The sequence below is a fragment of the Carcharhinus amblyrhynchos genome, chromosome 12 (assembly GCF_965287045.1).
Source record: "Carcharhinus amblyrhynchos chromosome 12, sCarAmb.v2.hapA, whole genome shotgun sequence".
Taxonomy (NCBI): domain Eukaryota; kingdom Metazoa; phylum Chordata; class Chondrichthyes; order Carcharhiniformes; family Carcharhinidae; genus Carcharhinus; species Carcharhinus amblyrhynchos.
The window spans coordinates 33728117-33741617 of record NC_137335.1 but is presented as its reverse complement, the minus strand read 5'-3'; the positions used below and the strand labels follow the sequence as shown (position 1 = coordinate 33741617).

The following is a 13501-nucleotide window of genomic DNA, read 5'->3' as shown; positions in this document are numbered from 1 at the left end:
CAGCTTTTAAAGATCAGAATTGAACAGGTTAATGGCCTATTTATAGTTTACTTTTCCTCCTTGCCTTGCAATAAACATACACTCATTAACTGCAGCAATACTTCAGATAGCTTATCCTTTCTCTCAATGTAAACATTTTTTCGTTCAGGTGAACATGAAAGAGAACTAGAAAACCAAAATAAATAAGTAATTTGTTTTCTATCTCATTTGTCTGCCTTCAAATTCTAGAAATTGCCCAGTACACCAATAATTGGAGTCAAACAGGTGGTGGACAAGATATAAACGTTAATGTGTTCCAAGACACAAGTACACTTTTAGGTAAACAATGTAGATACAAATAAATGTCAATACCACGGGCAGGGATTTTCCTGCCGGTTCCTTAACTTCACAGTGGAGGAAAGCCATCGACTTGTGGGCTCAACATCCAAGCATGGTGGTGAGCTCTCAAAATTGAAAAGCAAATCAGGGACCCTCTAATTTGGAAGCAACAACAGGATGCCGTGACAAGGGGAGAGGAAGAACCCACCAAAACAGAGGTATGCTCTATCCAATTTTTTTTGGACAGTTCAAGTAAAATATAGATTCAACGTGATTGCCAATACAAGGGTGGAGTCTGTCCCCACAGGATGTCCCACAGCTGCTGCTGAAGCCAGGCAGGTATGGCAGGCCACTAAACCTTTCTGTTGCACCATCTCCCAAATCCATCCACACGCCACCACCCCCACCCCCTGCCCCCCTCTCCCCTGCTGCTGGGAGATTGTCTCCTAGCAGCTACATTGTCATGATCTCTGTGACATTGAACCATCTCACCCCCTTCAATGTGACAGACAGCTGAAGGCCAATGAGAAGATTAAGGAATCTGGATTTTGCTGCCAGGAAATTCTACTTACAGTATCTTACAGCAACAGACTGAACTCTGCATGCAGCAACTGATTAATTTGTAGGCTTTAAACTGTAATACATTACACTCTGGGGTACCTTGTGCAGATTGAAAGTTAGTAACATATTTTGTACTAGCCACAAAGTGGATATTTGTGTTTTGTATATTTTGCATTGCACTAAAATCTATACTCCAGTTAGGGTGCAAATGATTTATTGGGTTCTTTTTATAAGTGAGTTCATGTCCAGGTAAATCTCAAGCTGAGACCAACTTGAAATAATATCTAAGTTGAATGGATATGAGAATGATTTATCTTGGTCCTCCAGTTCACTGCCTTGTTTATATTAACAACGAAAGATGAGACTTTAAATGGCACTTTATGACTTCAGGACATCCTGAAGCACTTTACAGCCAATGAAGTATGTTTGGTCTGGGCTCACGATTGTAATGTAAAAAATAAACCAGCTTATAAGTTTTGGAAGCAATGAAGTGACAATGACCCAATTATCTGTAGTTGATGTTGGTTGATGAATAAGCATTGGACAGGTATTTGAAAATAGTCCATCCTGAGAAGATAGACAGGTCCTTTGCTTTATTCTTTCATGGGACATGGGCATCATTGGCTTGGTCAGAATTCATTGCCCATCACTAATTGTTCTTGAGATGGTGAGCCATACTCTTGAACCAAGGCAGACCGTTAGTGTAGCCATACGTTCAGTCCTATTAGCTGCTTTTCAGAAAGAGTTTCTCCCAGTGACAGTGGTATGGTTCCAAGGCAGGATGAAGGAGGGGAATTTGCAGATGATGGTAATGGTCCCTTGCATCTTCTGCCTTTATCTTGTCATGTGGTAGAGGTTTTGGCTTTGGAAGGTGCTGTTGAAGGAGCTTTGGTAAGTGGCTGCAGTGTATCTTTCAATTGGGTCATAAGAGCCCAGAATCTTTTAAAATCACTCGTGTCTAGCAGACAACATTGGTTAGAATCCACCACAAAAACATCTGCCCTGTGATGGTGAGGAAAACATTTAGTTTATCTTGAAATGTCCCATTGTCTACAAATATGCCTTAAAGTGCCATTTTTGCTGATTCGCTGTGTACCCAAACATGATGTGCACACACTATGAGCAAATTTTCAAACTGCTTAAAGTTCCTCAAACCTCTAGGTGTTCAAAAAGTATGATGCAATGTTCTTGAGCTTTTAATATCTTTAAGTGAAAAGTGAAAGGAAATTCCATTTGATTTTCTATCACCTTTTATTGTGTACTGCACTGAGTAAGACTAACCCTTTCATCAGCTGCAGGAACAATGTTAGTTACATTCCCCAAAAGAGAGTTGCTGGATGGGTGGGTGGCGTACAATGGATCGAAATTCACATTATGCTGCCACAGATACCCAGGTGCCCCAATGCAAAGTATTAATCCCTATCAACAGACAGAATTTCCAAGAAAAAAATTCAAGGATTCCGAAAGAGCTCCTTGTGCAATCTTAGCCTCCAAAAATTTCCAGTCTCACCCTATGAACAGCCCTCTTTTTGGCAATGGAGCATACTGTTTGAATCTTACAACTTAATGTTGAGGGACTTTGGATGTCTTACAACTCATAATTTACTGAGAAGAGATCCATATTGGGATGGAAGAAGCAGGTCGCTATTATGACAAAGGTTTTGAGCAACTGTGCTTTTCCCACTGCCTGGAAGTGTGGTGAAGGCAGGCTCAATCGAGGCATTCAAGAAGGAATTGATTATTTCTATTCAAATGATGTGCAGGAAGCCAAGAAAAGGCAGAGGAATAGCATGAAGTTATGATGCTCATTTGGAGAGCTGGTGCAATCATGATGGGCCAAGTGGCCGCCTCCTGCACTGTAACTATTGTGAAACTGTGATATCAGTGAATGTTAGTTGTGAATAGTGTTCTCATCAGTTCAATTGCTAGCTGGTACTACCTTTCAAGGGTTAAAAGAAATAACATGCACTTGGGCAAGATGGTGAAGAGAAGTGTATTCCAGCAAGAGGGATTGGGGTTTTGTACTTGGATTATTGAGGTTATATTTGGTGTTGCCACGCCCCCCTGCACACCATGTTTAAGTGCCACTCTTCATATGTGGATATGAGCTGCCTTGTACTTCATTCTCCCAGATAATTGAACACCAGGTTTGTGCTTTTGTACTGTATTAATAAAGGCAAGGATTGTATGTGTGGTGTGCGGGGTGTGCACTTTGTTTAAAATGGTGTCTTTTCTCCAAATTGCGCCTCATTCTTTCTTCCTTGTTAAATTTAATCTGCCATGTGTACCCCTGAAGTCTCCAAGAAATACAGTGGGGCAAAATATCATGATATCTACTTGGTAGAGAAAAAAAATTTCATTCAAAAAAGCTCGAGTGAAAATCTGAGAAATGTTTGCCTTGAAGAATCTGTGCTCGAGTTACTGCAACAAAGATTTGTTAAACTGGAATGAGGGGATTGCTCTAGGAGGAGAGATTGACTAGAGTTTAGAAAGATAAGGTGTGATCTGTTTGAAACATATGAAATTCTCAGGGTACATGCTGAAGAAAGGTTTTCCCTACCCTATCTGGATTGTCTTAGACATTGTTATATCCCGGGAATTTCAGCTTGGATTCAGGAAATGCAAGCCATTCTCTTCTCATTCCATCTGAAACATGAGTCTTCCTCCAGTCTATTCCTGCCATATATTTTTATCTTTTTGAGAGGTGGTTGGGTTTTGTGAACCATGATGCAGTGTGAGAGAAGTGTGGTTACAGAGGTGAGCTGGTTAGAATGACCACCTTAATTCTCAGACGGCAATCCAGCTCTCAATATCATTCTTATGATCCCTAAAACTTGCCACCTGCACTCCTCCATCATGCTGCCTCATAGCACCCTCATGCCCTTTCCATAGTTGTTCATCTTGGACAGATTTGAAAATGCCTTTGACGTGGACTTTTTTTTCAAACAACTCTAACAATCCAATTGCACTCATATTCAAACACACAATACTGGAAAAAAAGACTCATTTAGAAAGCCATTCAAATAAACTGATCAATGTGTTGCAAAAACCAGCAGACATTTTACAGATGACAGTCAGATAACCCTTCAATAACCACCTAAAATATGAAATCAAAAAGCGAACACATCTCTCCAGAGAAATAGTTGATAAGCATTTGAAACTCAGCCAGGAACTCTCAATTGACTCAACTGTAATAATATCTTGGAAAAGTAAACTACTGAGCCTGGTTAAGATTAAAACAAACAGATGGCCATTTTTAAAGCTACAATAGATATCCTGCCAATCAAAGCAATCTAGGAGTAGGTTGCTTTTCTATCTAAGTGAAAACTGTTCAAGATTTTTGAGTTTTAAATGGCTCTGAACATTTAAATTAAGATCATTACATCGGTTTTCTTGAGTTTTGCAAGCATGAGAGTGCCTTTCACAATGGGAAAAGTGCTCTGATGCATTTCAATACTTATGCTAGTCAATATAACGATCAGCTCACCTTTCAAGATAGTCCTATGATGAATCACTTAGTTTAAACACCTCTACATTATAATACAGCACTTAATAATGATGCTTGAAATTGTAAAAACATTTAGCATTTTCAGAATGTTCCTGACTCCTCAACAGTGGTCATGAACTCCCCAACAAGATGGGTTTTTTTTTTCAGAGCTTCCAAAACCTGCACCAGCACATGAAAATACTAGAGGGAAAGAAATTCAAATTTCCTTGAGTACTTACAAATGGCAACCTGTCATAAGAAGTGAATGTGAGATCACAATTGAGGCCTTCCTGACCTGTGAAAAAGGCCACACACAAATAGTGTGCGAAGGCACTGCAAGACTGAAATTTGTACCAAAATGTAAAAGACCCTCCCTGTATCAACAGCTCGTCACCAAACAAAATCTGGCCCATTGTGTCAAAATAAATGGTCAGCTCATTAGGGTTGAGATGAGAAATGTGTTCACTCAAAAGGTTGTAAAACATGAAATTATCTACTGCGGAGTGTGGTGAATGCTCAGTTGTTCAGTATATTTAAAACAGAGGTTGATAATTATTGGTTTCTAAAGATATGCAGACACTGCGGAAGGTGGGGTTGTGGGAAAGGATCAGCAATGGCCTTGTTGAATGACAAAGCAAGAAATGACCTACCACAGCTCCTACTTCTTATATTCTATTCTCTTCTTTGTTTATGATATTTCTGGGATTCATGACCTGAAATTCTAATGGGATTAGATTTTGCTAACAAATGGTCCTCAACACCTTTTGGAAGTCAAATTGCGCAATACTGCACACCTTTCATTAATCTTCTCCATTATTTGATTTAAGAACTCAAGTTAATCAAACACAGTTTATCTTTAACAAATCCATGTTAATTTCCATTTATTACCTGGTATTTCCAAGTTCCAGTTAATTCATAAGAACATAAGAAATAGGAGCAGGAGTAGGCCATCTAGCCCTTCGAGCCTGCCCCGCCATTCAAAAAGATCATGGCTGATCTGTTGTGGCTCAGTTCCACTTTCCCGCCCTCTCCCCATAACCCTTAATCCCCTCTCTTATCAAAAACCCATCAACCCGCTTCTTAAAAATATTTAGCGAGGCAGCCTCCACCACTTCAACGGGCAGAGAATTCCAGAGATTCACCACCCTTTGAGTGAAGAAGTTCCTCCTCAACTCCGTTCTAAACCGCCTCCCCTTTATCTTGAGGCTGTGCCCCCTAGTCCTACTGTCTTTTTTGAGCGGGAAGAGTCCACCCCTATCCTATCCATCCCATTCATCATCTTATACGTCTCAATGAGATCTCCCCTCATTCTTCTAAACTCTAGCGAGTACAAGCCTAGTTTATTCAGCCTCTCCTCATAGCTCAACCCCCTCAACTCCGGTATCAGCCTAGTAAACCTCCTCTGCACTCCCTCCAGGGCCAAAATATCCTTGCGCAGGTACGGCGCCCAAAACTGCACACAGTACTCCAGCTGCGGCCTCACCAATGCCCTATACAGCTGCAGCAAGACCTCCCTACTTTTATATTCAATCCCCCTCGCTATGAAGGCCAGCATCCCATTCGCCTTCCTGACCACCTGCTGCACCTGCAAGCTGGGTTTTTGCGACTCATGCACAAGGACCCCGAGGTCCCTCTGCACCGTCGCCTGCTGCAGTTTTTCGCCACGTAAGTAATAGTCCTTCCTACCATTCTTCCTACCAAAGTGGACCACCTCACACTTGCCAACATTAAATTCCATTTGCCATTTCCTGGCCCATTCGCCCAGCCTATCTAGATCCTTCTGCAGACTCTCCACACCCTCCGCACAATTTGCCTTTCCCCCAGTCTTGGTGTCATCAGCAAATTTCGACACCCTACACTCGGTTCCCTCCTCCAGATCATCTATATAAATGGTAAATAGCTGAGGCCCCAGCACCGACCCCTGGGGCACCCCACTAGTCACCAACCGCCAATCCGAATAGCACCCATTGACCCCCACTCTCTGCCTCCTATTTGACAACCAATCCCCTATCCATGCTAACACCCTACCCCCAACTCCATGTCCCCTGACCTTCTGCAATAACCTCTTGTGAGGTACCTTGTCAAACGCCTTCTGAAAATCCAGAAAGACCACATCCACCGGCTCCCCTCTATCCACTGCCCTAGACACATCCTCATAGAACTCCAGTAAATTTGTCAGACACGACTTCCCTTTAATGAAACCGTGTTGCGTCCGCCCTATCAAGCAATTCCCTTCAAGATGCCTCGCAATTTCCTCCTTAATGACGGATTCTAACATTTTACCTACCACAGACGTTAAACTAACCGGCCTATAATTCCCCGCCTTTTGCCTGGCACCCTTCTTAAACAACGGCGTAACATTAGCCGTTTTCCAATCTTCCGGCACTTCCCCGGAATCCAGCGACGTCTGGAAAATAACCACCAAGGCATCCACTATCACCTCCGCCATTTCTTTCAGAACCCTCGGATGCATTCCATCCGGTCCTGGGGACTTGTCCACAATCAGCCCCTCCAGTCTGTCGAGCACCACCTCTCTAGTAACAGTAATGTCATTAAGACCCTCCATTCCTACCACCTTTCCATCGCTAACACCCGGCAAATTATTCACGTCCTCCTCCGTGAAGACAGAAACAAAAAAGTTATTCAAGACCTTCGCCATATCCCCATCCCCTACCACTAGCTCCCCTTTCTCATCCTCTAAAGGACCAACGTTCACCCTAGCCAGCCTCTTCCTTTTTATATATTTATAAAAACTCTTGCTATCCTTTTTTATATTAAGTGCTAGCCCAGCCTCATAGCTTCTCCTACCCTCCTTTATCAACTTCTTTGTCAATCTTTGTTGACATTTAAACCTTTCCCAATCCTCTTCTCGCCCACTACTCTTAGCTACTCTAAATTCCTCCGCTTTTAATTTAACACTTTCCTTCACCTCCTTCGTTATCCACGGCTTATTACCTCTCTTCCTACTGTCCTTTTTAACCATCGGAATAAATTTCTGCTGAGCACCAAGAAAGATCTCCTTAAAGATCCTCCACTGCTCCTCAGCAGACCTACCTTCCAACGCACTCCCCCAGTCCACATTCGCCAATTCTTCTCTCATCCTACCATACTCCCCTCTATTCAAACAGAGGACGCGTGTCCGGGAACCCACTTTCTCCTCCTCCATCTGCACCAGAAACTCCACCATACAATGATCACTCTCTCCAAGAGGATCCTTCACCGCAAGGTCCCTAATTCTACCCGCCTCATTACATAGCACCAGATCCAAGATAGCTCGCTCCCTCGTCGGCTCTAACACACACTCTTCAAGGAAATTATCCCGGCAGCATTCCAAGAACTCCTCCTCGAGCCCACCTCGTCCAACATGGGTTGACCAATCAATATGCAGATTGAAATCTCCCATAACTACTGCCGTCCCATTCCTGCACGCCGCACTTATTTGCGTGTTAACAGCCCGCCCCACCTCCAGATCATTATTCGGGGGCCTATAGACGACACCCACCAGCGTGTTCCTCCCTTTGCTGTTCCTAATCTCCACCCACAACGATTCCACGTTCTGCTCTTTGGCTCCGATATCATCCCTTGCTACCACCTTGATACTATCCTTAATCAGCAGAGCTACGCCACCCCCTCTTTCCTCCTGCCTATCCTTCCTAAACACTTGATAGCCCTGTACATTCATCTCCCAGTCCCTGTCACCTTGCAGCCACGTCTCTGTAATGGCCACCAGATCGTATCCATTTGTGTCGATCTGCGCCACCAGCTCATCCACTTTATTCCGAATGCTTTGTGCATTCAGATAAAGCGCTTTCATCCCAGCCTTCACCTGGACCCTATTTGCCGTAACGCCACCAATTGGGACATCCTTGGCCTCTTCCCTTACCTGTACCCTATCCTTAACTTTAGACCTCGTAGCGTCACCTACCCTCGCACCCCCCCACCCCCCTAATTAGTTTAAAGCCCTGTCTACAGTCCTCTTTACTCGATTCGCCAACACTCTGGTCCCAGCACGATTCAGACCAACCCCATCCCGCCCGAACAAGTCCCACCTACCCCAATACTGGTGCCAATGCCCCATAAATTCGAACCCATTCCTCCCACACCAATCCCTGAGCCACCCATTCACTTCCTTTATCCTGTCAACCCTACGCCCGTCTGCACTCAGTTCAGGCAGTAGCCCAGAGAAGACCACCTTGTCGGTTCTACTTTTTAATTCCATTCCCAGCTTCTCATACTCCCTCCCCAGATCCTCAGTCCGCACTTTGCCTACATCGCCGGCACCCACATGTACTACAACGACCGGGTTCTCACCCTCCCACTCCAGGTTCCTCTGCAGCCCAGCTGTGACATCCTGTACCCGAGCACCAGGCAGACAACACACCCTTCTGTGCACTTTGTCATTGTGACAAAGGACAGTGTCAATACTCTTCACCCCACTATCTCCAATCACTACTACGTTCCTTTTCCCCTTCTCTTTGCCTATGTCCTGCTGCATCACTGTACCGTGTGCAGTTTGCTCACCAACCTCACCTGCCTCGTCCTCTTCCAGACTGGAAGCAAGAACCTCAAACCTGTTATGCAGATTAAGAGGCTGAGGCCTCCGCTCCTCACCCCCCTTCCTCCTCCCAGCAGCCCCCTTTTGTCCCTGACCCTTAGATTTAGCCAGTCTAGGGGCACCCTCTCTCCCCCTGATGAGCCTCAGTGTCTGTAGCTCAGAGGCCAGCTCATCCACCTTGAGCTGGAGCTCCTCCAGCAACCTGCACTTACTGCAGACATGGTCACTGGGAAGGACCCTGGGGTCCGCCAGTTCCCACATCATACAGAAACCACACATCACATGCCCCTCCATTATTCACTGTAATTCATTGGATTATTTTCTCTAAAAGGTTCCCCATTCACCGTTGATGTTGCACTGTTGCTATCAAGATTATTCTCCATTTTGAAACAGGCAGTCCAACATTTATGAATTTCCGGTACTACACTCATGCCTGAGATATCCAAGATCAGTCTTTTGAGTTCAATTCTGATGATTTACTTTTAATTGCAGAATTATGGATTGGAAACAGAAAGCATGAAGAAGTTGGCTCTTAAACTACGGTCTTCCACCGATAGCCTCCAAAATTTTATCAGCACTCGACGAAAAGGCCCTGCTTACGATGGCAGAACTTCTCGCAAACCTCCAAATGATTTCCTTACCTCAGTTGTGGACCTCATTGCAGCAGCTAAAGCCTTGTTGGCATGGCTGGACAGGTAAAGAATCAATGTAAAGTAATCATAAATTTTCATTGTGCCGAGTCAGTAATGTTTTATCTGTTTTAATAGCTGGCCCTGTGGCTGGGTGCTTTTCATTGCAAAGAAAATTGTGACAAGTAAAACGTTCTTGCTATTTTCCCAAACGAAATGAGCTCTGAGGTGGGCTGGGGGCAGGCAAAATGAACCTGTAGGTAGGAAAGACCAATATTGCATTTATTAAAAAAAACAGTGATATTTGAGCATACAAATTAATGCTGGCTCCAAATGTTTATTGCTGTTCCTTTCAATTGGGTGGGTTCTTGGGTAAATTTCTCATGCATGCACTTGCTATGAATGTCAGATTCTATATGATGTTTGTTTCTGTGATCAATAAAATCCATGTGTTTTCTGTATCACTGTTTATTTGTAGTAACAACACTGTGCGGCTAGCCATACAACTACTGGGGCTTTCCCTTTATCTAGCCTACTTCTTACATTAAGTTGTCTAATTTTAGTAGAGTGCATTTGCCTCAGTGAGTAAATGCCATTAGAAAGGGGGAAGCATGAGGATGTGAGGAAAAGAAATACTGAAGAAATAGTTTGAGAATAATGTGCTGAAGAAATTGCACTTTGTACAAGAATCAAATTTAATTTCTGTGCCTTTGTATTTTAATTGGAAATCAGAACTGAAGGTACAGAACAATGCAAGGCAATTTGGATTGGAAGTCAGTGTGATCTGATTTTCCTCAAGTCCTCATGAACTGTTGGTTGCCCACTTTTTATTTGCTTGTATACCTGTATGATGAACTAAAGTAAATAAACTGCATGCTTTCATTGTTGATATTGCACATGTTGAGCTCTTCTAGTGAAATTTAATAGGCTTCTTCCATGCTGATTGGTCACTTCTTTCAGAAGAGCAGCTACCACATTACTGTGTATTTTTCATTTATTATATCAACTACGCTCCAATTTAGAGTTATTGTGACTGCTAAGAACTTGCCTGAGACTGCTGAGTCGGGGTTGGCAAATTCTGCCCCAGAAATGGAAAGCACATTTTCAGTGTTCTGGGTCGTGTTGAATCATGAAGGACTGAGTGAAGGATTTTCTGAACTTGCCTTGTAAAGTTTATGGTGCTCCTATTTAGAAACTCAGTGAATGTACAACATTGGACATAGATTAATTTATTTGACATGTTAAATACTGCACTGGATTCTTTCTTTTGGACTGGCGTGTGTGCTTGCTAAGTAATTATAATTGTGTGTGTGTGTGCTCCAAGTAGTTGCACATTTAAAATCTGTATACGTACTATTGTGAAATATTTATTTTATTACAGGTCACCATTTACAGGGATCAGTGATTATTCAGTGATGAAAAACAAGATTATACAGCTGTGCTTGAATTTGACAACAACTGTGCAACAGGTCTGTTTGTAAATGTTTTAATAGTTTTTAATTTCAATTCTCCTGGGGGCCTGTGATACTTCAGGTGAGCAATGGAAGAAACTTGGTGGCACAGTGGTTAGGACTGCTGCCTCATAACACCAGGGACCCGGATTCAGTTCCCCGCATGGGTCACCTGTCTGTGTGGAGTTTGCACGTTTTCCCCATGTCTGCGTAGGTTTCCTCTGGATGCTCCAGTTTCCTTCCGTAGTCTGAAAGGCGTGCTGGTTACGTGCATTGACCCAAACAGGCGACAGAGTATGGCAACAAGGAGAATTTCACAGTAACTTCACTGCAGCATTAATGAAAGTCTTACTTGTGACTAATAAATAAACTATAAGAAACAGGAAATAAAGATGTTTCTGTCACAAACTATTTCTCGATTGCATTTGGCTCCTGATACATCATTGGTTGAATGTGATTTTTGAATGCATTGTTGAGCATCGTCTATTGTAGCATCTTAGTATCTTTATATCACCTTGTACCTGTTTTGCCCAAGGTTGATGAATAAGAATGTTGGTGATCTTTTAAAAAATATTTTGATGATTTCTTCAAGCAATTCTTTATGTTACAGGATCAATTTCTAATTTTTTTACATGATTTCAAATTGGCTGAAAGTGAAGGGAACTTTGTTTCCTTATCTGTGTTATTACCATAACCTTCCAAGAATGTCTTTTTTTGTAAATCAGCAGGTAATATTGATCTTCCTCTGTAAGATTAAGCTTTGTAACAGCCAAGGTTCAAATCATATAACTATGTCAGCACAGTTGTAATTCGTAAAAGTCCCCAAAGCATGGAGGCTGCTGCAGCCTCGTAAACCACGACCTTAGTCTTGAGTTTGAGAACCTGGTCCTTAAATACTCTTCTCCCCAGTCAACTAAAGACTGTACTGGCACATTGGAAGGGATGAAGAATTAATCAAGAGGGAGTTTCCAAGAAACTGAAAATGGTCTGTGTTTTCCAGGGTCTTTACATTGATCTTTGCTGACGTGGAAAGGTGTTGAGCTATGGGAGCTGGTTCAGAGTACCTTAGTTTCTGGGTGTTTAGTGAAAAGTCCGTTTTCTCATGATTTGGAGAAGGAGTCAGCAGTGGCTTGGAGCTCAGTTTGAGTGAGTGCATACGTAATGTGACCTGCGTACTGAAGCTGAGACTGTTGTTGGGATGAATTTGGTTTTGAACTGAAGCAGTATTTCTCATCTGTTCTGTAGATTATCTCCATGCCAGTGGGTCATTTGTTGGAGTTGTGGTACAGTATTGTAACAAAAAAAATGAAGAGGGTTGTGCAGTGACAGAACCTTGTTTGCTCCTGTCTTCACTGAGACTGGATCTGTGGTGGCACCATGGGTGAGGATCATGGCTTGTATGTCATCTTGGAGTAGGTGGACTGTAGTGACAAACGGGGAAATTTGACTTATTCCATAAGTCTTTGAATCATAGGCGTGTGTGAGGTCGGTAAAGATCATGTGTAAAGGCAATGCTGTGGATTTGGTGCATATGGCTCCCCAAAAGGTATTTGCTGCATTTGTGTGGCATGAATGTTATATTGCCACTTAACTCAAGCTTGAATATTGTTGAATATGGACACAGACTGCTTCAGTATCTGTGGGGTCACGTTGGTGCTGAACATTACATAAACATAGGCAAACATCCCCACTTCTGACCTTATGCTGGAAAAAAAGGTCCATTGCTGAAGCAATATCCTGGAGCTGAGATGATTGACCTCCAACCATCGTTGTCACCATCCAATGGGTGAAGGGTTTTCCTAGGGCTGCTTGATATCTGCTGAAATGCTGCCTTGATGTCCAGGACAGTCACTCTCACTCCACCTCTGGAATTCAGCTCTTTTGTTCACTTTTGGACTAAGGCTGTAATGAGCTCAAGGGCTGAATGAGTGACCCTGGTAGATCCCTAACTGAGCCTTTGAGCAGGTTGCTGCTGAATAAGTGCCACTTGATAGTGCTGTTAATGACCCCTTCCATTGCTATACGGGTGTTCGAGAGTAGATGGGTAGTAATTGGCCAGTTTGGATTTATCCTGCTTTTGTGAACAGGACATAGCTGAGCAATTTTCCACAATGCTGGGAAGATGCCAGTGTTGCTGGACTGGAGCATCTTGGCTCAGGATGTAACGGTTCTGGATCACAAATCCTTTTTTACTACTGTCAGAACATTGCAGAGCCCATGTTCTTGGCAACATCCAATGCTTTCAGCCATTTCTTTATTACGTGGAGTGAATCAGTTTGGTTGAAGACTGATATCTGTAATGTTGGGGACTTCAGGAGGCGGTTAAAATAGATCAAACACTGGGTACTTTTGGTTGAATGTTGTTGGAAGTGTTCGGGTTTTTTGCACTGATTTGCTGGGCTTCCCCCATCACTGAGGAGGGGCATGTTTGTGGAGCTGCCTCCTCCAGTGAGTTGTTTAATAGTCCATCGCCATTCACAAGTGGATATGGCAGGACTGC

General features: G+C 43.1%; 1 protein-coding gene across 3 annotated transcripts in view; it reads left to right on the top strand.

Annotated features, from left to right (window-relative positions):
* The window catches only part of cnksr3 (cnksr family member 3), a 153614-nt gene that overhangs the window by 82515 nt on the left and 57598 nt on the right, over positions 1–13501 (top strand). For all 3 annotated transcript variants that reach the window (XM_080200342.1, XM_080200344.1, XM_080200343.1), the window contains 2 exons: positions 9414–9616; positions 10932–11019. In XM_080200342.1, the coding sequence (XP_080056468.1) occupies positions 9414–9616; positions 10932–11019 (291 nt within the window). The remainder of the gene's footprint in view (positions 1–9413; positions 9617–10931; positions 11020–13501) is intronic.